At 32.7% G+C, this 25,596-nt stretch overlaps 3 protein-coding genes across 5 annotated transcripts in view; 2 read left to right on the forward strand and 1 right to left on the reverse strand.

The window, feature by feature from the left end:
* Positions 1-1,055: 1,055 nt before the first annotated feature.
* On the reverse strand, positions 1,056-9,665 carry LOC144844659 (uncharacterized). 2 transcript variants are annotated; one of them, XM_078701675.1, is made up of 10 exons: positions 9,507-9,665; positions 6,806-6,889; positions 6,353-6,485; positions 5,900-6,069; positions 4,634-4,733; positions 3,323-3,493; positions 2,768-2,803; positions 2,107-2,218; positions 1,928-2,014; positions 1,056-1,771 (listed from the first exon to the last, which is right to left on the reverse strand). In XM_078701675.1, exons 1-10 carry the CDS (start codon positions 9,560-9,562, stop codon positions 1,647-1,649), a joined length of 1,074 nt encoding a protein of 357 aa, XP_078557801.1. In that variant the 5' UTR covers positions 9,563-9,665; the 3' UTR covers positions 1,056-1,646. The 2 variants fall into 2 exon arrangements, with proteins under 2 accessions (XP_078557801.1, XP_078557802.1); XM_078701676.1 differs by lacking the exon at positions 9,507-9,665 and adding an exon at positions 8,487-8,600.
* A 152-nt stretch (positions 9,666-9,817) lies between these two features.
* LOC144844663 (uncharacterized) lies at positions 9,818-12,351 on the forward strand. 2 transcript variants are annotated; one of them, XM_078701680.1, is made up of 4 exons: positions 9,818-9,901; positions 10,411-10,682; positions 11,156-11,311; positions 11,919-12,351. In XM_078701680.1, exons 2-4 carry the CDS (start codon positions 10,413-10,415, stop codon positions 12,045-12,047), a joined length of 555 nt encoding a protein of 184 aa, XP_078557806.1. In that variant the 5' UTR covers positions 9,818-9,901; positions 10,411-10,412; the 3' UTR covers positions 12,048-12,351. The 2 variants fall into 2 exon arrangements, with proteins under 2 accessions (XP_078557806.1, XP_078557807.1); XM_078701681.1 differs by having other exon boundaries at positions 9,826-9,854; positions 10,409-10,682.
* A 2,610-nt stretch (positions 12,352-14,961) lies between these two features.
* LOC144844649 (uncharacterized) overlaps positions 14,962-25,596 on the forward strand; it is a 44,301-nt gene continuing 33,666 nt past the window's right edge. Inside the window, exons 1-5 of the mRNA XM_078701654.1 lie at positions 14,962-15,140; positions 16,124-16,777; positions 17,370-17,481; positions 22,705-22,817; positions 25,386-25,458. Coding sequence (XP_078557780.1) covers positions 16,220-16,777; positions 17,370-17,481; positions 22,705-22,817; positions 25,386-25,458 — 856 coding nt within the window. The 5' untranslated portion in view covers positions 14,962-15,140; positions 16,124-16,219. The remainder of the gene's footprint in view (positions 15,141-16,123; positions 16,778-17,369; positions 17,482-22,704; positions 22,818-25,385; positions 25,459-25,596) is intronic.

The raw sequence follows: 25,596 nt of genomic DNA on the forward strand, positions 1-25,596 counted from the left end.
TCATTGCAAGATAAGTATACTGTATTGATAAGTATTGATAAAGAATCATTTTACCTTTGACCTTGACCATTAATTTCTGTACATATTTCTTTATGTACAGTTCAATAATATTTTATAATTATGATTACCAGTATTTTTTTCAAGAACGGGCTAAAAAAAAAATAGCAAGGCTAAATCCTACATTCTGTATGATGCTGCCTACCCTCAACTGGTCATATACAATGACCACCTTTTATTTCAAGACACCAGTATCTTTTTACTATTATTAAGAAGGTCAGAAATTTAATTAGAACAAAAATAGTGCTAAAAAATTAAAATGGAAGACCACATAAGAAGCTTATTGACTTGAGTGAGTGGCCGAGCAGTTAAGACAGTGGAACCGTAATCCATAGCCATAACATTGTCAAAGGTTCGAGGCTCATTCGCTCCATGGTTCTGGTGGTAAAACAAGTCTTTTCAGATCATAGTTCACACACACAGCCAATGTCCCGTGGGCAGATGAGATAGTGCCTTAAAGTGGTTGCACTGACATGACGTGACCCATAGGGGAGAAGCATGTAGTTGAAAAGTGTAACATCCGAGTCCACAGCGCCATGAGCAATGATCCGTTCGTTGGAAATTGATGCTATACAAGAACTTGTATATTATTATTATTGTATGGGGATAATTCATTAAAAAAGATGGAGTGTTGTTATCATGGGAAATGAGGTAGCTCTCGTCGGCCATCCGTGTGCAAAATTTGGCCCCACAAAAAAAAGTTAATCTTTCTTTAAATACAGAAATTGACATGACTTTGCATATATGTTAATGTAATAGTGGGTAACAGGGTCTCTAGATAAGCTGACACATATATATGACCCGTTGACCTTGAGTTGATTGTGGATTGTGTTTAGCCCGCCCATTTGATTACATTCGGGTGATTAAAGATGAAAGTTAACTGAAATCCTGCATCAAAATGTTGAGTGGATATATTATTTACCCCAAAATTTTGGTAAAAGAAAATGTAATGCTAATAATCCGAAAGAATTCTGAATAATAATAATACTGAACTACAATTCTACAGTTTCTGTGTTTATTCCAACGTTGTACAATTTACCTAGTACAGTATGAATCCAGTATGAGATAAAATATTTCAGGTTAAAAAAAAATTAAACTACTTTAAATGATTTAAACATGATTATGTTGATCCTAGTTATCCTCCAATAGCGTTAAATGCTAATCATAGGATAAGAAGTAAACCTATGTTTAAATATCTTATTGGTGGGTATAGGTAAGGGCACCGTGTTCTGGTACCATGTCACGCCATGATCCCAGGGCTTTTGGTATGGTAAGCACTATACCAGAGCCTGTTCGGCACAATGAATATTGATGAGGTACGTATATATTTGAATAAGGCAGCTAATACGGTCTTACCGTGTTCGTGGTGTTTCAGTTCACTCATGCTGTGATGCGGAATTGCATAATGAATATTCAAATACATATACTCATTAATATTCATTATGTCGAACAGGGTCTCATATAGTGCTTACCTTTGGGTATCACCAGCAAGCCAACATATATCATATTGTATAACAACATGATACTAACTAATACTTATGTTATAAAGTGATAAAATTAGACAATTGAGTACTGTGCGTTGTTTTTGTCTATTTAAAATCAGGTTTACCGTTGATCGAAGTTCCTGACCGACCGATACAGTAGTTGGCTGTGTAGTTGGCACATTTTATACACTCTTCAATGTCTTTTCCTTGTATCAGCTGAGCCAAAAATCCTAAAAAGAATTGTAATGTTTTTATTTTATTTACATGATGAATAAAATTGTTTTATTTATTTCTATGTTAGACAGAAAGTGTTTCAATACTCTAGTTATTGTTTATTTAATATAAAGTACTTTTTTTAATGGAAAATTATCAAAATAGGACACTACCTCCAACAAATGCGTCCCCAGCTCCATTTGTGTCTACTATATCTTCTTCTTTAATAGGTATGACTGGAAATTCTTTCACTTCTCCATCTAAAAATTAAAATATTTTAAAATTTAAAACCTCTCCTTCAAGTTAATTACAAAAATAAAAATATCATTCTTTCATATAAAATAGTTTATACCTTTATAAACAAGTGTAGGGTCTGATCCCTGAGTAATGACCACAATACGAGCCTTTTCAGATTTTTTCTCTTCTTCTGAAATCTTTTTAACAATTTCTTTCAAATCTTCAGTCTAAAGAACAAAAATAAAATAACAAAATGCCGGAAGCATAGATCAATTATTACTGTATTTAAAAATACATGCAAATACTTCTTGTGTGTGGAATGAAGACATGACATGAAAATTAAAACTACTAAGTAATAATAGCTATCTATTTCCAGTTCCTCAAAACATGAAAGTGTCTAATCCGAATTTCCTCAGTTTCCAGTTAAGCGTGAGGACCAGAATAAATACATTTAACATTAACATTTTACCAATAAAGGTGAATAAAAACAAATTTTTAATCGATCATTTTGTAGTTTTATTAAAGTTAATCAACAATTAGCAAAAATAATGATGATGATTTTTCAGTAACTATTATGACATGGTATGGTCATATGCTCCGAGTAAATGAAAAAACACCAGCTAAGATCGCACTCAGAGAGGCTCAGCTTCAAATAGAAGACCAAAAATAACATGGATGACAAACATAAAAAAGGAAACAGAACTTTTCACATACGGACCTATACACATGCTTGCTAAAAAAGCTTTCTAAATAAATAACAAATGTCTAAAACTTACACCATAGTTTTGCTGCTTAGAAAATTCAAGGGCTTCCTGAAAAATAAGAGTTATAAGTTGGTTACCAATAAAACTTCCATTTAATTACATTACATAGTGTTTTACTGTAAAATATTTACTATTCATTGAATACATTATTATCAGAATTTAAATCAATGTTATAATTTGTTGTTTAAACAAATAATATTGTACAAACACAATGAACTGCTATACTATTAATATATACATGAAATGCATCAATAATGACTAAAAATGGAGGTGTACTCAGGGCTTTTCCTTCTGTTATTTACTTCAGTATATTAATATTAGTAGGTACAAACATAAAAAATCATATCAAAATTCTGAGAAATCATTGTATAATTAGGATTTCTATAAAACAATGAATGTTTTGTATTCACTGATCCATCTCATTAAATAAAGCCTTAAATAGACCATCTTTCAACTAGTGAAATATTCTCACCATCCACAATTTATATACATTTGATTGGATGATTGTGGGTCACATAGTACATTTTTATTTGTATAATATTACACCTAATTACTTTTTGTACTTACAGTTTCATTTCCAAACAAGTAATCAACATATGGTAGTAGTTTTAGCAATGGATCTTTAAAGAATTGACTAAGAAATGGTGCTGACAAGTTGAAACAATACGTTTTCTTTTCATCGTATGAATGTTGCGCTATTTTCAACATGGCCTCTGGATTGACTGTCAAATGAAAACCCTGAAATCAAATATAAAATAATGGCATTGTAGATGGCATATTTTCTTACCAATCTATGATTCCGGGTTCAAACCCTGGATTTTTGTCATGGTCAGAAACCCTGCAACTATTTATCACTAGCAGCACAAGTTTATTGTCAACTAACAAGTGGTAACATGAATAAACAAGAAATATTTCTTACAAAAAACGCTGCTCGACATTTTAAAATTAATCATTGTTCTTTCTTCAGATATATTTATGATTAATTATTAAAAAGATGTCCTTTAATCCCAAAAATACATACAAATCAAAGATAGTTCTTTAATTATGAATCACATGCCCATTTAAAAATGGTCAATTTTGAACTTTAATGTGCTGTGTGTGTGTGTGACCTCAAGGCATGCAACTGAATACCCTCTAGAGACAACGTGACTTCAAGCAAAGAGTGATATATATTCTTTGATTCAAGTGAGAAAATTCTTTCCAGTCTGTTGATTGGCGTCAACCAATCAAAGGGCGAGAATCCAAAATCGTTCAACCGTGAGCCCTCATAGACTCTCTTTTCCCAGAAGTTTTTTGGGTCAAGCAGCTGAGATCTATAAATTATAGTTGAGTTTACAAATTAGCAAAACTGTTTGCCTTAGATACTATAACTGCTGCTTGCTTTATATCTGAATGAGTAGTCCTCATGGGACGTAGCGGGCTAGAGCAGCAGCGTGAAAACAACCACAAGAGGAAGTTTTGTAGGACCAGACATTTCAAGATGGATTTTACAGTACTTTAAGGGTGCGTTTATGAATCTTAAAGGTCTTAGAATATGCCCTGATAATTTATTAAACATTCTTGAATACATTTTTAATGTCCATCTGGATTTAGCGGGGCTTTAGAATCCAGAGTCAGCCTTGAAGTCAGCAGTGTACACACCAGTTCATTGGGACTGTGTAGTACTGTCATATAAACAAAGGATTTTTTGCATTCTTTTGATTTCTGATGCCAGTTCCGAGTGCTTAAACATTTTGTAATACAGCCTAGGTTTCTCTATCCAAAGAAGCATAAGTATTCGTTTCATTGTTGAGATGCCATATTAGTATACCATAGAACCAATCAAAGACAACATTCTGTTAAATAAGACAATCTTTATATAGTTTAATTATAGCTTACCGCACTGTAAAAGAAACTGGCCTTTTCGACTTGATCCCAGTTTTTATCAAGATGTTTACTGGTGTAGCAGTTGGCAGCAGCAAGATTCGCACAAAGTGACCTATCAGAAAATGAACACACACTGGTTTTTACATTTGCAAATAAAAACAGTTGTGGTAGCCAAGTGATCAGGAAGCTGTACCACCATACAAGAAGGCCTGGGTTCAAGTCCCCCCAACAACAAAAAGGATACTAGGAGGATAAGGCAGTGCAGACAGGAACTGGCCACTCTACTCCATAACACCAAGGCTTAGTACAATGAGCTCCTAACAGCCGATTACTCTACTTTTACAATTAATACAGGACTCGCATTAATTAAAACCAACAATATTGAAGAAGTATTCAATTTTGTCATGCAACATTTTATGTATTTTTATATAAATAATTGGTAAAATGTCTTGCCCTACTAGCTCTAACCGCTGTACTACAGCAGTACCTATGGACTCTGATGTAATTGTACATTGAGAACACTTTAGAACACAAAAGAAATTGCAAGTAGGGAAAAACATCTGACTAATTAACTTAGTTCCCTGATTCTAGCTACTTTGTATTTATTTATTAATTTATTCAACTTTGTTTTACAGGGGTAGCTAACAGCTGTACTACAGCAGTACATCTGACCTTAAATTTTTGTAGTAGAGGCCTTAAATTGTAGTAGTTTAACAAGTGCCATTTTTGTGGTATTTTATGTTATCAGCTCATATATGTGTTATATCAGACATCATAGTAAAGTAACCCCACAGCAAGCATCCTGCAACAGGAAATTGGCCCATAAGGTTTACAGACAGCGAATTCAACCACCGGGTTTTAGTCTAGAATGATTATCAACAATTCTTATAGAAAATATGCTTTTAATAATAAGGTACAAATGTCTGCATTCGGATGGAATTAATTCAATTTGTAAAACCCAACAAATATATTGGTACACAACGACTAGATACATCACACTGTAGCAAGTTATATTGTGTTATAGGGAGTTTTAATTTTGTGATGACCTATGACCAAGGAAATCTGAAGTTAACTCATATCATATTGCTGCATAAAACTAGATGTATCACATGTATCACATTATTTTTGGTAATAAGCCTTCATTTTGGGTTGATCTAGGAACGTCATCTTATTTTATTGTGCGCATGTAGGGACAAAGATTTTACAGATTGTACATCTAGACATTGACACAAAATGCATGGGTCATCGCAAAACCAAAATCTCCCGAATGATGACTACCTGAGGTTATCTGTGATAAGGACAGCACATGTTCCAGTGGCCTCTTTTTCGTTCTCCTCATAATTCACGTTTACTCCACTGTCTTTTGCTTTCTCAAGCAACTTCGTCGCAAATTCATCCTTACCGACGCATCCAAAAAAAGTAGCCTTATTTGGTTTATCTAAAATCCACTATAAAAAAATAAACATGGATTAAAAGAATGAATTCCAAAAGTTTTCTCCACATTTCCACTTGTAAAACACACTAAAACATGACCATAAATTGACATCTTATTACAAAACTATAAGTATGAGTCTTAAAAAAATGCTATGATGCCTAAGCGGGCAATTATTAATTTTTAGAAAAACATTTTGTTTAATGTGTATTTTAAATGCTCATATACCAACAAATTTTAAACTTTGGGGTAAGAGGTTTGGGCAACATAACCGAAATCTTATAAAACTAGTACATTACCTGTGCGAATCTCAGTGAGTTTTGTGTAGCGCCACCTGGTATGTATTGAACTTCAAATTTTGTTACCATTTCATCGTACATTGGTTTGTGTTTATCTTCAGCGAGAATGGCATTGTCCGCCTTAAGATCATACCTAAATTTGAAATCCGAACAGAATTGTTTTTTTTTTCAGCATTTAACAAATTCAACAGCAGATAAAATCACTGTCCTCATTAAAGTAGCAAATGTTCATAGTACAAACTTGGAGAGTGAAACTTCTTTTTTTTGTTGTTAGAAATCCTGACCTCAGACATGACTTGGACACTGGAATTGGTAGGCAATCGTAACCACAATTAAACCATTTATTTAACTAGACACTAGAAAATACATATCATAGAATAATTTTATATAAAAATTACTGTTCATTTTGAGGGTTTTGCGCCAAAAATTTAATTTACAAAATGGTTGACATACTTATCAAGAAAGTCTTTAGTAACTGTCGTTGAAATGTCCAGAAGAGGATTGCCAAGTCCAAACAAGGCACCTTCAGCAACCTCACTGAAAGAGATAATGTTAAAATAATGTACTTTAATGAATTTATAAATTATACACTTTTTCAATACAGACTTGGACTTTATGCAAAACATATCCTTGAAATTACACCTTGGTAGTCTATGAGTACTGCTTACCTGGATAAACCGAGAGAGAGGGCTATATTGTCGGTTTATCCAGGTAAGCAGGCACGAAATAGACTTAGTACTACAGTGTGCCCACTGACGGGGTCACTGATGGGGTCAAATCCTTAAAATGATGGCACAGTTACACTGTGGAACCTTGATATCAGGGAGGTAAGAGGTCCACAAAAAACTAGTTTACATTAAGGTAATAAATAAATAGAAAAAAAAAGAAGCCTATATAGACCATGACAGGATCAACAGGGAATACATATTGTTAAGGAATACCATTGCCAGGACTAATTTATCATAAATAAAATTTATAATGATCGGAATATTATTCAACTAACAGCTGTTTTTGTTTATTGCAATGCAAATTCTGACCTAAACATCTTGTGTAAAAATCAGAATATTGTAGCCTCAGGTATCAATATGTTATCAGGTAGATTATTCTATCCCAAAGTTAAAACAAATAGATATAGAAACACGTAATATTCCATCAGATATCAGGTTATACAATAGAGATTTTGAAACACTGTAATCAACTGCTGTTCCAGACATTACATTTTGCCATTGCCAGGTATAGCACAGCCAGTACTGTAGGTTGATTTTTTTCTTTTCTTTTTTAAAAGTTGGTTTAATATCCAATTGCACAAATAAAAGAGACAATTTTTTAGACTAAAAAGATAAAATAATTTACAGGCACTTAAACAAAAATTTGCAACAACAAAAATGAAACAACAATGGATGACCTCAAAATCACCAGTTTTGTGTTAATAATATCATTGTGAAATTAAGGCGGACTTGGTCGTCACACCGTCATGGTATGATCAAAAACTTATTGTTAAAATTCAGCACCTGTGACCATATTTTATTACAAATACCAATCAATTTCAACATTTTAAATTTGCAATCTGGATCTTCGTTCAAACAATAAGTTAATTAATGTACAATTAAAGGCAGATTCCGTACAGCCGATTTTTATGAGTAGAGAGGAGATTATTTAGGTGGGAGGGTTAAGTACAGTATGTTTAAGGGTGAGGTTAATTTTTTAGGTTGATGATAACATTTAGGCGTACAGGTTCAGTTTAATCACATAACAATTGTCTGTACCTACCATACTTCACATTTAGCAGATTGCAAGCCAACAAAAGTAGCTGAGAGTATTATTATAAACCTCAGCCTACCAGCACCACCCACAAAGGTTATTCAATTAAATTTTAAAGCAGTAGTCATGGCTAGCCTACTACTACTTTAGGCCAACAGTAGAAGGTAGTAATACTCTCTAACTGATTATTAGACATAGGCCGCCTAGCTTAGGCTTACAAATCATGAAAGCCAAAGCCATTTATAAACATATTATAGCTCTCTTACTTAATAATAATAATAAGATTTATACAGCGCACATAAAGTGCTCAAGGCGCTAGTGAAAACCATGAAAACATGAACCTAGAAAAATGATGAATAAAACTGATACCTACCTTGCCATGATAAACCAGTGGTAGGCTTATATAAACACACGTTTAAATTGTCAACGTGGTTGATATCAAAATCTCAACCTACCAGGCGTGTTACCGATAATTGTATGCACGACTGATCACAAAGAAATCATCAGTGACCTGGTAATTTTGGATTGGACGACTTTTAGGTCAGGGGATGCAAATGGTAAAAATTCCAATAAAGAATACAATATATTAAATTATAATTAAATCTATTATGATGAACACTGAACAGAATTATAAAATCGGAAATGTAATTACTGTAGTGCAGGATTAGATAAATACTTTACTAAAAACGATAAAATGAGTTTGACTTTCTTTTGTTTGAAAAATATGCAAGTCACTGATCAATCAGAATCAAATCAAGAGTAATGTTTAATCAAATATTTTATTTATAATTATACCATTTTTGCCTATTTATTTATAAAAAAAAAAATAAATTATTCACACACACACACAAAAAGGCTAATGCATTACATCATTCATAAGACAGTCGATTTATTTGCACTCATCTCAATTACCTCATGTCAGCTACTGAAACCTCTCATTCGTGCGTGATTTGGGGGAAACCCCTAAAACCGGACGCACGCGGCGTGGCATCACAAAGAAAATTGGCGCGATATTTAACCAAACCATGGAGTAAAGTCCATCATGACCAAACAAAGTTCTACGACAGTTAATATGTCTTAAAACACAGTTTTATTATATCCGGTTTATGCATTATGAATGCAAAATAGTGTAGGCCTAGGCCTATTTAGTATATTAGCCCTAAAGCTAAACGTTAGGCTTAATATTAATTCACTATTTTAGGTAAAACATGGAGTTATACCTCATATACATGGGTAAAACGGTAAAACCTGCATTAATAATTAGCCATCCATCCATGCATGACCAACCCGATCAAAGTGATACCTCTTTCTAATACTATCTATAGTATTTACTATTTTATAATTTGTCCTAAATAGTTAAAATTATGCATTAAATAAAGTGTTGTCAGCATACCAATTCGATTGTTTGGCTTTTTTTTGCACAGGTTCTCCGGAATCAGAATCAGACATTTTTATAGTAGACAATGTCGAGCTGCCTTTAGTATTTTTAGCTTGCTGTATTATAGTTTCCTTTCCTCCTCCTGCTTTCCTCTCTCACCTTTTCCGTTCCGGTGTTTTCCCGCCGCTGTGCCTGCATGGTTCCACAGCCTAGCCTCCAATAAACAGCCATATGCGTCTGGGTTTACTAGTCTAAACATTGAAAAACGCCCTCTATTATTAAAAATAATAAACAAAAAAGTTTGTATGCGAACAACATATCCAATGGTCCATAGCAACACGACGAAAGGACTGTGAAAAAACACTGTAAAATACCTCGTAACTTGTGTGAAAGTTACTATTTATTTACGGGTATCTAATTGTTATTACTATTCTATATAACTAGATTGACTAGAGAGCTAGCCTAGGCCACCAGGCTCAGTCAGCTCACGCAATTCAATTATTAGAAAAGTAGGCTAGCTAGGCCTAGCCTAGCCTTGCTAGAGTCACTTATTAGATAGCTAGGCAGGCTAGCCTACGAACTACTCTAGGGCCTGGCCCTAGCCTAGTAGTAGTATAGGCCTAGCTAGTAAGTAGTAGGCCCCTAGGCCTGGACAACTTAATGGAAGTTAGGAAAACGTGACCATTTCAAGAGTTGTAACCTAACTAGGCTTTTATTTAATATCGTTAAGTCTAATAAGAGCAGGTTTGAGGACACTACAAAACATTACTACTAGGCTAGGCCTATATTATTATTTTGCCTGAAACAGTACTAATTATTATTTGGAAATAGGCCTATATATAAAATTTATATTATGATAACAAAATATAAATATACAAATATTTTATTTTGTCCTAATTTTATACAATTATCATTACAGAAATGGATACTGAATATCTAAAGAAACATGTTGGGCATTGCCTGTCGAAAGGCTTAGCTGAGATTGTAGAGAAGCGACCAATAGATCCTATTGAGTACCTTGCTAATTGGTTATACAAGTACAAAATGAACGAAAGGAACGATAAAGAGGACGTTGCCATGACCCTACAGTTAGAAAAAGAGAGAGAAGTGGCAGAACTAGAAAGAGAACAAGAAGAAAAGATGAGGCAAGAAGCACAGAAGCTGGCAGAGGAAGAAACACAGGCAATAAAGGTATTGTTGTAAAATTAATGCAGAAAAACAACTGGTGTAATTACCATCAACCAACCCTAGATATTATCATCTTCATAATTTTTCTCGCACTCTTGTCCAACTCACCAATCTCTGTCTTTCCACAGTCTTGGACTGCATTACCAAAGGATTAGTTAATCAACTTATTACTTGCCTAACTTTTTTCTTCTTTTTGTTTTAACTTATGTTTTTAACATTTGTAGACAAATTATTATAGATTTCACCTAATTAATTTCCTACTACATGTGTTTTTACCTATCAACACTATCAAACTAGTTTGACAAAGAAAGTGGGATGTGCCCAAATATAGTAGTGATATGCTTAAATATGGTAGTGATATGACATCATGTCCATGGGCACATCACATTTTGTTGTCACATAAAGTTTGATAGTGTAGACAGAGCTTAACATACTCTAAATTCAGTTATTATAACAAGACATTTGTTTATTTTTAGGATGCAGAACCAGAAGCTCCAGTTGTCCAAGTAGTAGTTGAAGATGATGACAAATCAACTGCTGCTAAAGACAAACCTGCGCTACCAGGCGCCCCCAACCTGGAAACTGTACCTGAAGCTGAAGAAATATCGGACGATACCAGCGGCACACCTAAGGTACATTTATTTCCTTTTTAAATGCAAATACTGTACAGTAGAACCTTTATTAAAGGGACACCTTCAAGACTTGAGTGAGTCAGGCTCTGTTTACCGTACCTAAAGAGCCAACTATATCGGCAAGGGGTCGAGGCTGACTTACTCCTAGTTCTGGTGGTGGAACAAGTCTTAAGGATAAGGACTATAAACCGTAGGTCCAGTATACACAGTTATAATCCCTAAAGTTCATCATTCAAGACGAGTATGGAGTTACTCCAGTGAAATGGTTCACAAAATATCACCTGTATCAGGGGGATTACCACCTATCTGATATAGGAGAGTGATTAATTTACTATTGGTAATCCTTGGCCACATGTGCCTAAAGACATAAAATAAAAAACACATACACTGTATTTCACCTTGATCATTTCACAGGTCACCTTAATAGGTGTATCCCCTGAATAGGGGTTAACCCTAGTTTTAAAACTTATTTCCCCTCATTCATTTCCCAGAAAAGTGTCCCAAAAGAGGGATTAATCTACTTTCGTGTTTCTGATGGTTGTCACCGTCTTTTCAATATAAAATTAACATGACTTAATTATGGATCTTAAATTTTTGTTAATGCTAGCCAACTGATGCCGAAAAGACAGAGGGTACGAACGAAGAGGTGACAGAAGCAGCAGCTGGAGAGGAAGAAGGTGGTGGCAATGAAGGAACAGAGGCAGAGGAAGCAAAAGCAGAGGAATCAACCAGCTAATAAGGGCTTCTGCAACCTGCTATGAAACGAATATTAACTATAAACAAAGACATTTTTTCAGTCCACAGTACATGATGTCAACACTTTACCATATCTTTTTGTTATTATGTATCTATTTGTTTTTTTTTATTATGATTAAAAATAACTATGATTTAAAATGTCAAAAAAAAATTTCATTTTGGGTACACTGTACATTATGAGGGATGTAAGGGTAACATGGCAGAGGACACAGAGATGCCTGTCAAATTGTATATATTTAAGGAGCATAAATTAAATAAAGTGGACTGTTCTGTTTATTATTTTATCACAATTGCTTTTTATTCTTCTTGGGGGGAGGGGGGTTGGATGAGGTTGAAGAAATATGGTTATTTATTCACTCACTATATACAATCACAGTTTATGCATACAATTATAACAATAAAATTAAAGATGCATTGTCTCCCAAAAACAAGAAAAATGAAGATAATATAAAATAATAAGATAATAAAATTAGACTTTGAATAGGTCATTTTGCAGTTTTAAAAAAGTTATTCACTTCTGTAGAAACAAAAACCCAACAAAATAATTATTTCATTTATAAAAAGACAAAATAAAAGGTTAATTCTAACCAAAAACCCCATATTTTTGGCTTTAAATTACATTTTTTCAGGTAAATAATTTTGTTTTAATTAGAGAGGGCGCTATATATAAAAACGCACTTCTCACAGGAGGAGCATATGATCGGAAGATATGTCTTTTTTCCTTCGTGTATTCCCCATGTATTAATTGCTGCTTCAGTTGGATTATGTATTTGCCTTCATACTTAGAGTTGATTTAATTAGTCAATTGAGGATAGAAATCCTGAATTACTATTGCAACTGTGTGAAGTTTTATCTCGTCGAAATTAAATAAATCAAATCAATGGAAACCAAGCAACAAAGAGGGCATTAGGCCTACTCTCCTAAGCCGCGAATAATTAAGGATTCCAGCTATTTGCTATGTGTGCCACTTATATGAAATAAATAAAATAACTTCTGTCTACTACACTAGGAGGAACTATATAATACAATTATGTCGGTGGTGTTGTCTCGTATTCATTGTACGTATTCACATTTTTTATAAATGTATATTCGAAGAGGTTGCTAAGGGAACAAAATGTTCAGTGTCAATATATTATGTTTGTAAATAATTCAATAAAACTCTAATGTTTTTAAATTGTTATTCAACTGAAACGAAACAATCGGAAATACAGGGACTTTCCCTCACATTACGTCATTGAAAAGAATACGCGCCCCTCTGCTTACTGCCGCAATCATCAAAGCTACCGCAACCAGACGCGCGCGTGAGCGGATATAGGTACTTCCTTTTTCCAGATGATTGACCTGGATATACCACTTGTCGGCAACAAATCAAATTTAATCGTGGATAAATGATTTAATTAAATACGTCTTACCGTTATAAGTAGGTTTATTTATTTGGTATAAATCAATCAATTTAGGTTAGTTTGGGTTTTGTACCGTGGCCCGTTAGTTCACAGAAATTTAAATCACAATAAGCCGAAGCAAAAAATAAAAGTTATTTTTATAAAAATAATATTTCAGGCATTTTTCGGCTCATCAAAAGTCGTTCTAATTATAATAAGGTTTAAACCAGGACAAATGACCGAATATGTATTTTATTTCTTGAATAACAGAGAGAGACCTGGATTCCGATTTGTGTCGCGCAGACGGCGGTGGTGAAGGATCCTCCATACTTACGCAGTCTAATCTCAATTGCGGCCTTTTCTGCATTTATTTTATGCATGGTATTGCTATTTCTTTTGATTAACACTTTAACATATATCAGGCATATACTATCATCCATTACATCATCAAGATAAAATGACTAAATATGTTATCCCCACAGCCTTTATATTTAAAAAGTTTTGATTGAGACATCTTGATTTACGCCACGCCCCGTGCTTTTGTCTATTTCACAACATTTATACGTGGGTGGTCTCTAACCTTCACGAAAAAGAGGCCTAATTATATGGTGGGCGTATTTCAAAATAAATATTTTACATAATAATAATAATGACTACTGACAATATGTTATATTTAAATCGATAGTTTTTTATTTATCGAATATATTGGACTATAGAAAAATGTAATGGTTTTTTAAAAGTTTATGATTGATAATGATACAGTGTATTTAAGTTAATCCATTATTATTACCTCTATGAATAATATTCCGTTATTTTCTAATTTTACACAGCATGTACGGTATAGCGCCAATTTCTTTTCATAAATTAATAAATATATCTATGAATGATTGTACGTAACATCACACCGCTTTCTCAGTGGCCTTCAATCATAAAACAATCTGATTATTGAGGAAAATTTCAACACGACACAAATTCCACATACTGGAGATAAATTTCACATTAGTGCGTGATGTGTCTAGGGATCAATTCTGTTTTGTAAATATTTATACTGTACTGGATAACACTTGACATATATTTGGCACAGTGATCTTGTACCATAGGGTTGTTAATAAAATGTTAATCGTTCTTACCCCAGCTGGTTTTATTAAACGTTATGATATCTCACAATTAACACATTGACCAATCATAATAGATCACATATTTCCTATAGCCAATAGTTACATTCGTTTCAAAGCCCATTTGGCATCCGCCGAGGTCAATGTATGTATAGAGAATTACATGTTTTTGTTACAAAATATGAGCATTATTTTATACAACATTTTTTTCTAACCAACTAAATGCATATTTAGGGATATACTAATATTAATGCTATGTAAGTGAGTACATTTATTTGAATTCATTGTAATTATATGTGTTCTTTTTGTATTTACTAAAATTAGCTATGATCAAAAGAAAATTCTCGCTACTTGGTATCGCTTTCTATTTACGAAAGTACAGTCGTTGTAGTGTGGATGTAGTGGTCAAATGACAAAAATGTGTAGGAAATTGTAGGTAAATTTGACCTTTTGTTCGAAAAAATTGATCTTGTGAATCGATGGTATTCGACTTTAGGATTAATCGTCAAGTTTAAGTAGGTGAAATGGTATATAGTGTCTTTTTTCACCTGACTAACTTGTGATTTTTGTCGGTGGGTAAGTCACTTGTGCAAAGTTACGAGATAGAGCAAAACAATCATAGCAGCCATTTTGTAAAATGGCTGCTGCCAATACAATTAATTTGACAGGAACAAATTAAGTGTTTTGCCTGTAGGGCACTACTAGACAATCTTTTGTGTCATGTTAATCAATGTATTGATTGTAATACTATTAACCTAGGTGACTATGTAATAAATATTTGTGTAAATAAATTGTTAATTTTCTAGCCAGCGTGTCATTCACAAAATGAGATGAAAACTCTAGGCTAGGCCCAGCTAGAGAAGGAGGCTAGCTAGTGAGGCCTAGTTTGGCAAGGCTAGTGTTGTGACTGGGCAAGACGGGTTTAGTTAGTGTAGTAGTAGTAATCTAATACACTGTAGGCATAGGGCCTAGTTTATTTAGGCTAAATCTAACGTAAACAAAACTTAAATTGAAAGTGATTGTACCCTTTTTTCAATTGTTAGTATTTTTTTTATTTTATGAATGAAAATTGAAATATTTTATTTATTGTATCATTCTAAAAGAGGGCTAATAATAACAGATAACATTTATTTTATAATTGAAAATTTACCCATCAGTAAAGACTAACCATGATCCATCTACTCTAGCATAGCTTGACATTATATAACCCAGCAGTAAAGGACAGTATTTTAAAAGGAAATAAAGTTTAATACTGTAGCCATACTACTACAAATAAACCTACAGTACTTTATTAGAGAGATACAGTAGTAGTGTTTAAAAAAAATAAATTTTAAATACTCTATATTCTATTTCCATTCCTTGTCTAAATTGAACAATTATATTAATTTATATATATTGCTTTTTGATGATTTCATTTAGTTAGAAAATTAGTCATTACTTGTATCCTGTTCCTAATGAGTTTCTATGCATGACCAAATAAAGACTAATTTTTGTATGGTACTGTAGTTGATCATGTAAAAAGCATCGATTATTCATTTATGAATATTTTATATTTTCAGATGTGATGTAAATTAGAAGAAGTTTACAACTTTTCAGTCCTAATTTTATTAAATTGGATTTATTATGGATGGTAATAAAAGATACAAACAACCATAATGGCAAAAGAAAGTGGTCAGTGCTTAGCGAATGCCAAGTACACCCAGTGGATATTGGAGGCTATCCGCAAAATACGGAAGCAAAAACAGCGTCCGAACCAGGAACGCATCTGTAACAATCTTGTCTCTGGGCATGGTCTTAGCCGGGAGACAACCTATGAACAGCTTGAGCTGTGCGTCAGAGACGGAAATGTCTTGAAAGTACTCAATAAGGGTATTGAATCGTACCGTGATCCGGAAGGTGCGCGTGGTATGCGCGGTGCTAGTACACGAACTGTTAACAAAAGCACTGACCTTGTGAAGGTAATAAAAGCAGCAATAAAGGAACTAGGAGAAGGTGGCTCTACCTTTAAAGAAATTGAAAAGTACATTACACAGTCAAGACGTATAGAAGTTGGAAGCCAGTCAGAACTTAGTACTAAACTTCGAACTGCTATAAAGCGAGCTGTCGCCTCAGGCAGACTTGTAAAATATGGGAGGAACTTTCGTATACCGGATGATGGGGAAACAAGCAGCTACACTACATCATCCACTTCCTCTAGCCCTCCAATTGAAAAGGTACAGATGATGTTTTACAATGTGTGGAATTTTTTTCAAATGGATGAAATCTTGCATGTATTTATACAGAAGAAAGCGATAATAATAACAGCATCATACATTTCTTGCATTTATACTTGACTGTACTTGACTGTTATAACTTTATCACAAATACAGTTAGACCACTAAGGGAACTGGAAACAACAAGTTGTCCCATGATTAAGGGTTGGCTGAACATTAACATTTTCTCTTGTTTGTTTCACAGAAAAGTGTCCCCTAATTCAAATGTCCATTGGCAGAAATTTAAAATTGGGAAGAGGTTGGGGTATTATTGTAATGTTCTGTCATTTGTATTGCCTGATGTTTAACACCTCCATCCAACACGAGAGAGGCGAATCCAAGATTATTTAAACAAAGTGCTAAACATGTAATATTATTAATAATCTGTAAAAATAGATATAAAGTATTTCACAATTAATTTTAGGTGCCAAAATGGGAGCAATCAAAAACCTACTCCACTGGTTCTGCACCACCTGAATGATTACTATGAGAAAACTCACCTACCACAAGTATATCAAGTGTTATAATGTTACCATTTTTCTTGTATTTTTAGGATGGCAACCGAAGTGTTGCTACACCTGAACCCCTCTGTCGTATTTGTGAGAAGGGTCCTGTAGAGGAAATACCTGAAAGCCTGGTCTCGTGTGCAGATTGTGGCTATAGTGGTGAGTTTCTTTAGTCCCTGCTAATCAAATATATTTTATATATACCACTAGCATGCAAATTATCGCCTGGCATTTTCAAAATAAAAAAAATCAATACACTATAAATAGTAAAAAACCACATGTTGCAACTAACATCTTAGTCTAAGTTGAAAGAGATTCCACAAAGCTTAATGTTTACCCATTTAGTATCGGCCACTATAAGAATATTAATCTTGTACTATTTGTCACCCACACCAATCATTTAGTACTGTAGCTATATCTGTGTCTAAAAATAATGGCTGGTGGGAGCTTGTGGTGGGTGATAATTTAGATGGATGTTTGTTTTAAGATTACATTACTGTACATGACCCACATCATCTATTTCTTCGTGATCCTTAATATTAACAGGTGGTATCCATATTTTGTTGTAATTACATACAGATTTTTTAATGAGACCCCCTCTTACAAATTCAAGTTCAGCAATTATACATTATTACATGATGGCCAACTGGCCTAATTACGACTAAAAGAAACTTGTGGCATTCTTTTTGCTACAGTACTAGGTTCTGCAACTTGTTTCACTGAGCTACGACGATATAGTATTAATATTACCAACACGATTTGACAGATACACCCAACTATATGCACACTCAGGCAATGTATCAGTAAATGTTTGATGTAAAAAATGATCACTCCATGGGCTATAGAAGACAAAAAGATACACAGGAACTCACAGTTATACCTGTCATTTCAATCCATCGGGTATAACATGTTTTGAGATGAATTACTGGTGTAAACACACATAGCCACTGTAGTGGACAAATAAAAGAGGAGAGAACCCTATTTGACAGCACTGACATGGCGTGACCCTTACCGTAAGCCGCCGCAGAAGCATACAGTGTAGTTGAAAAGTAACATCCAAGTCCACAGCGCCATGAGCAATGTTAATCGTTGGAATGACGCTACAAAATGGACATTATCATTATTAAAGTATCTTTGATTTAAAGCTTTTTATGAAAAAATCAATTGAAGGTACAGTAGGACTTCTGTTTTACGTACCCTGATTTTACGTTCCCTGGATTTTACGTACGCATAAAATGACCGATGACGTCATCATTTTTAGTAATTTATTTAAGAATTAATTTATTACAAACCACAAAGCCATGGCTGTGTGAGACAAGCCACACGCGTGCATTCTTCTTACAGCAATTTTATTGATAAAAAATACAAGACAATTGATTTTTGTTTATAATAATTAATAATAATTATTTAAACATCGCACAGCCTGCATATATTTTTCTAGTTAGGCCTCACAGCTAGGCCTTACATCTACAGTAGCTAGGCCTAGATTAGTCTAGGCTAAGCTAGTGACCACTACGTGAGTAAAGTAGGTAAACACGACAGCCTTTTTAGCTACGATCTACGTATTTGGAGGTAAATTTAAGGTCAACCTGGATTTTACGAATCCTATGTCTTACGTACGCCTTTTAGTCCCGTACCGTATGTAAAATGAAGGTTCTACTGTATTTAAATACCCATGTAAAAGAAGGACCCCTGCTTACCCAATTGTCTTTCAAAAGACCAATTGGGTAAACTTAATCTCTTACACTTGAAGAAGAAATTATTAAGGATCCTGGAATATCCATAGATCTTATTACTGTAATCTTGTACTGCTTATTGTAAACTGTAGGAAAGTCCGCAAATTACCCACTAAGCTAATAATGCTGTAGTCATTAATTTATGAAAAGGAAGTAATGGATTTATTAACATGATCAAATAATATCCAATATTGTCAAAAATAAATTAATATGTCTGTAATACTAGTTAGATTATTGCTGTAATGAAAAACCAACAATAGTATCAGCAAAATTACTTGGTACAGTTAATTGAAATTAATATTCAAAATATTAAAACAAACATCAATAATGACATGTATAATAGAATTTGCTTTATGAATGAAAGATTACAAAATATTGAAAAAACAAAATTATCTCTGTTGCTACAGTATATATTGTAAATTGGTTCTTAAAGTTTTGTACTGAAAGTGCTCTGTTAAAAAAAGATTACTGTACTTTACAGAAGATGTAGTTAAAATACTGTAAAGCTCTGTCTACATTACAGACAAAAAAAAGCGCGATGTGCCTAAATATGGTAGTGATATGACCAAATATGGTAGTGATATGACCAAATATGGTAGTGATATGACATCATCATGTCAATATATGGGTACATCACATTAGATTTTGTCAAACTAGTTTGATAGTGTAGATAGAGCTTTAAACCTACAAAATGTTGCCCATGGGCTTCTTTCTTTTAGGACTGCTTCTTTTTGAGATGCCTTTTTTTTTCGAGATTACTTTTACAAACTATAGTACTACTATACAACAAAGAATGTAATTTATTAAAATATTAATTTGTATCTTAATTTCATTTTATGATTTTTGATTGCAATTGCATTATGAAAATTAAAAATGAATAAATTTATCCTGCATTAATATTTGTTACGACTACAAGACCAAAATACATGAATTACTTTCTGCCAGGAAATAATAGATTACCCGATTCCATTCTGTATTTAAAAAATGGAAGCAGCCAATTGTTGTCCATAGATTTGAGATGATGTAATTGTGTAGACTAGCCACTGTATAATAAACTAGTAGTAGACATATTAATGCAATGCTTGGTTACTGTATCAATATTATAATATATGGAATCAAAATCATAATTTAATATTTCATATATTAAATTATTCATGCCCAATATCGTTTTCAAAAAAAGCAGTCTAAGTAGAAGTATATTTTAAATTATTTTTACACCTTTTGGGCTGTGTTTGATTTTCCACCTATTGGCACCAAAAAACCTCTTTGAAATCTATGTATCCGTTTTTGTGAAAACCGAGCAATAAAATAATTAGAAAATGCTGTGTTTTCACTGTACAGTGATATATCTGAATGGTTGCTACACAGTCTAAAAGGACCTGTGTGTACCTGTAAAGTACAAAGTGTGAGTTGAAGTCCACCTAAATTTAGATTAAAAATGACAGAACTTCAAGTTTTGTAAACGTACCCTTGTATTTCTCCTAAGGAATTTTGATATTACTGTTTGCTAATTAGTAATTAAAAATCAATTTCTCTGGGGAAAAAAATCATAGGTTTGTTAATGTTATTGTACTGTGAGTTGTAAAATAAAAGTCCCTGGTACTGTACTACTGTACTGTAAGAATTGTGTAATCAAAATTACTCACAAAATATGGAAAGAGGTCATTGAACTTTATTGACCTTCAATAATTAGTTCAATTAGCCATCGAAAGGTCATTAACTTTGAGTTGAGTTTCAGATACATATGTTATGAATCACTGGTCAGTATAATGTTGCCAAATAACATTGAATGTAACATTTCTGCTGCAATGGTACTGTAGTTCACTGACCTACAGTACATGTACAGTTACTACTGTATATTAACATTCTATTTACAGCTAGTCTGAATAGCAAAATAATCCGCCATTGAAACTAGGTAACCTTACAAGGTGTTAATGTAAAATTATGTGTGTCAATGCTAATGTAAGATGTGTACTGTACCCAAAATATTACACTGTACATAATGTTTAGACTTCACATAATTTTTCACTATTCTCACTCCTTGTTATTTTTCATTGGTGACCGAATAAATATTCATTATTTATTATTATTAATAACACGGCTTGTGGATATAATCATTCTTATAATTCTGTAAAAAATTGTCTTATAATAATAATAATAATTGTTGAATGGAAGTATTTAGTGGTAAAAGTAGTGCTTTATAATTATATTCGGGAAATACAGCAATAAAAATTTACTACCTTTTGAAAAACATAGTGTTGATTAAATGTGAAGGTAGTCTTCAATATTAAACTGGAGGTCATAACACATACTGAAGAATTTAAACATGAATTTAATTTTACTCGATATACTATAAGCTACAGTAGGCAGACTGAAGAATTGAGGATTGATTTCATGCAGTTAATAAGAATGGGTTTGGTGTGAGGCCAAGTAAAACAATATTTTTTTCGTTTGATTTTAAAAAAAAAATATGGAGAATGTGGGTGCTTTATAAAAAATATGTTTTGATTTGTTTACACAGCAAACAACCCTTTAGTATACAGTACATTACAACACCATCAGAACATACTGTACTGTATGTCTACAGGATCAGCACAGGTTGTCAGATTGCTGTTGCATACAATCTGCAATAAATTTACTGTTGTTTTTGTAAATCTGTTATTTTTCCCACCTCTCTAAGCCTACAGTACAGTACGTACAGAATGGCCAGTCAGTTTCACAAATTGGAGATCAACTGTTTAAAGTTTACCTAAAAATTTATCAAAATAAATATATTTGCCAACCGGTTGGAAATGAACAACAGAAATTTGTGGAGAAAACAACCCAAACGATGACATTTAAAAACAAATTAGTCTAGTACAATAACTGCTGCTTTCCATCGATATGAATGTAAAGAATACTACTAGAATTAAGAATAATCTATTTATATACACAGCCTCTCATATTAAAAAAAAAATCCTTATTCCAAGAGAAAATTGAATTTAGACTGTAAAGTAAAACAATCTTGCAAGAAATATGTAAAAGTAAGATTAGATAAAGACCAAACCAAAAAAAAATTATAAAAAAAAATTAAATGAGTAATATTAATAAAACAATGAAAAACTAGAAAAGATAATCGGGCTGATGTACAGTATAGTAGACTGATGATGTACTGTACTGTAGACCACAGTACTAAAAAATTATAATTGAAAAACAAAACCTGTATCAACACAAATGATAAAAACTTTCCTCAGGCAGGGTAATTATATTACGTAGCAAACTGGCGCCATATTAGTTTGTTGAAAGGATAATTTATTAAGGCATATTAGTATCCATATAACAGAGTTACAGTATCCATAGAGGCCCGAGCAACCCTAAATTTTGTAAATTCACAATGTAAAAGATAGGACATTAGATTCAATTTAATTTTACTATTTTTAGACACCCCTCCCCTATTTCAAAATCATAGATTTGCCAATGACGCTACTGTGTGTAAACCACATTTGTAGATCCAAATAAATTATTTTTGTCCATCAAACTTCGAAAATAAGGCAAATAGCTTGATTTCGTTGTGACGTTTGCTCCCAAATCCTTTCCACCATGCGTCGTTGTGCGCTATTTGCAATAAACCTTATGTTACATTGTTTAAATTTTTGTTTTCTTGTAGGACATCCTTCATGTCTCAAGTTCAACGAGGAGGTCAGCAAGAAGGTGCGTCTTGTTAGGTGGCAGTGTAGAAAATGTAAATTATGTGCAATTTGTAAACAACAAAGAAATTTAGTAAGTAAAACCAACACATTGTTTTGATACTGCTAACCTTTGATAACACATTGAATAATGTTTTTATTATAACATTATGAGCACAATGATTAGATGATATAGATTACCACCACTTGGACTGGAAGGGAGAAACTGTTGGTTTTTGTTATGCCGATTCAACACTGGGCTGGTGATCTTGAGCTGATGGAATTGATTGGTATTGGGTAAAAATCCTGCCTAAATGGTCAGTTAACATAAATACTGTAGAAATACATTTTACTTATTTTATCAGGAGTACTTTGAGAATAGCTACACTATCAAACTAGTTCGACAAAAAAGATGTGATGGCCAAATATAGTATTCATATGACATCATCGTGTCCATATGGGCACATCACATTTTTTGTCGCATACAGTAAATAAAGTTTGATAGTGTATACAGAGCTTTAAAAAATACAGATATTTTAAATTTGAGTTAATTGAGATTAATTATTTTGAATAATTGTAAGAAACATTGGTTCAAATCTGTGAGAACCCCAGGATTTGTCTTGTAGTGTACTGAAGAGGTCACTCAGTATAAAGAAGAAATCAAAATATTGTCAAGTAAACAGATGAAGATTAACATAGGATGACTAATCACAGATTGTCTCATCAGATCATAAAATAAATTGTAATTAAAATGTGACTAATTAGCATTTAAGCTGTATCTATCAAACTAGTTTGACAAAAAAAAAATGTGAAGTGCCCAAATATGGTAATGATATGCCCAAATATGGTAGTGATATGACATCATCGCGTCCATATATGGGCACATGTTTGATAGTGTAAACAGAGCTTTATGCTTTGATAAATTTTGGTTTCATTTTTAACTATTTAAAGCAGTTTCACTCACATTAACGCATGCATTAAAAAGTTAAATTATGTCGGTATATTCTTCAGTAAGAGTCATTACTAATTCATTTTTAAAAGGATGTATTAAAAAAAAAATTAATGTAGGTATTTAATGAGAAAATAATTTTGACAATCTCCATAAATGAATAACAATTTTATTGGTATGAACTCTAGATTTTTCTTCAAATTTCTCGTTTGCTAAATGTCCAATGTTTCATCTGGTTGTGTAAGCAACTACATTAAAATACTGTATTTTAAACATTTATTTTCTGTATTTTTCAAATTTAATGGATTGAGCAGTGTTTCATAGAAATGTGCCAAAAAATGTTCTAATCTTTTATCGTAAAGAAAAGAAAGAGATAGTTTTGACGTGATTCAAAGAAATGACTCATAATTCTTAAACTCACTATTTTAATTAGGTTGATTAATTATTTGGTAGTACTAATAGAATTTCTATGAAATGCACAAGTAAATTTGCCACAATTGCTTTATTGAGATTGGCTGCAAACCAACATTTTAACTCCTGGTATATTTCTAATGACCTGTTTCTGATATACAATATAATGCCGAATATCTGTTTATTGAAATACTTATATTAATTATAATAAAAATTACAAACCGACCGCATTTTTTATATTGCTTTATTTATGTTCCAAAAAAACGTAGTTTAATAATAAAATTGACAAAAAATACAATGTGCCAACCAAACGGTCAAACTGCTATGGTAGTTTGACTTAAAGGTCAATGGCGGTCAATTGGATAACAGTTGTCCAGCTAAATGTAATAACCAGTTAAATAATAATATTCCATCAACCAATCGATTGGATGTTTTAACCATTTAATCGGTTATTTACTTGTTACAAACTAAATAAATACCATATATTTGACCCAAGTAGTAAATCTCATGAAGTCTATTGGTGGAAAATGATTTATTTATATTTTATAGATTATTTTATTTATTATAATAATATTATTAAATTGAAAGAAAAGTAATTAAAAAATTGTGTACAATTTGTAGCCCTTCCTATTTGACAAAAAAACCCACCTTTACTTATTGCTACTGTTCAATTAATAGATTTAACTGATTAGCCCCAGGTGATGTGATAGTACATATTCTACTATTATTCTACTATTTTTGTATTTGAATAATTAATATTTTCACTTGAGGTTTTCATGCATATTATAATCTCTTGGGATGGGATACAAAGGTCATGAACTTAATCAGTGTGATGAATACTAAAATAGATACACTTGGTGGTGACATCAAGTAGCAAAAAGTATGCGTATGAAATGCAAGAATGCTTTTGAGCCACGTCTGCGATTTAATACCAAACGAGAGTAATAAAGCATCCCGATAATCAATTATTATAAACTTCAACCATTCCCAATGTGATGTAATTAAGTAATTTATTTATTAACTGTTTGTTTTAGCTGATAAAGCACCATATACATCTTACACAAGTTGTGAAAATGTTTAAGGAATATTGCACATGTAAAAATCTATTCTTAGTACAGTCATTACCATGGGTCCTATGAGCTAATGTAGCTTCTTTGTAGTCATACTTGGGATACCTGGGATTAAAGAGAATTGTAACCTAAAAATTCCCAAAGCTACTGTATGTCACTGCCTGACCTTTATAAGCATGTTTCTAAAGCAGTTTCTAATGCTTTTGTTCTGGTTTTTTTTCTGTTTCCATAGGAACTCATATCATGTAGCTCCTGCGACAGAGGCTATCATACAAACTGTGTTAAACTTAAGAAAACTCCAAAAGGTAATTTTTTAATATCATTTTTAGTGTGATGTTATTTTTTAACCTACTAACAGATTTAGACGTCTACACTTGGTACAATCCACTGCGATTCAGTGAATGAATGCATCCTTCTTGGATAAGGACTTAAACTGGAGATCT

This window comes from Antedon bifida, chromosome 6 (genome assembly GCF_963402885.1).
Source record: "Antedon bifida chromosome 6, ecAntBifi1.1, whole genome shotgun sequence".
Taxonomy (NCBI): Eukaryota; Metazoa; Echinodermata; class Crinoidea; order Comatulida; family Antedonidae; genus Antedon; species Antedon bifida.

Coding starts and splice junctions, on each gene's coding strand:
- LOC144844659 (XM_078701675.1), bottom strand. CDS start 9,562: ATGTCTGATTCTGATTCCGGAGAACCTGTGCAAAAAAAAGCCAAACAA. Junction 6,486..6,805: donor ACTAAAGACTTTCTTGATAA/GTATGTCAACCA, acceptor TTTCAAATTTAG/GTATGATCTTAAGGCGGACA. Junction 4,734..5,899: donor CTTATCACAGATAACCTCAG/GTAGTCATCATT, acceptor ATTTTCTGATAG/GTCACTTTGTGCGAATCTTG.
- LOC144844663 (XM_078701680.1), top strand. CDS start 10,413: ATGGATACTGAATATCTAAAGAAACATGTTGGGCATTGCCTGTCGAAA. Junction 10,683..11,155: donor AAGAAACACAGGCAATAAAG/GTATTGTTGTAA, acceptor GTTTATTTTTAG/GATGCAGAACCAGAAGCTCC. Junction 11,312..11,918: donor ATACCAGCGGCACACCTAAG/GTACATTTATTT, acceptor TGTTAATGCTAG/CCAACTGATGCCGAAAAGAC.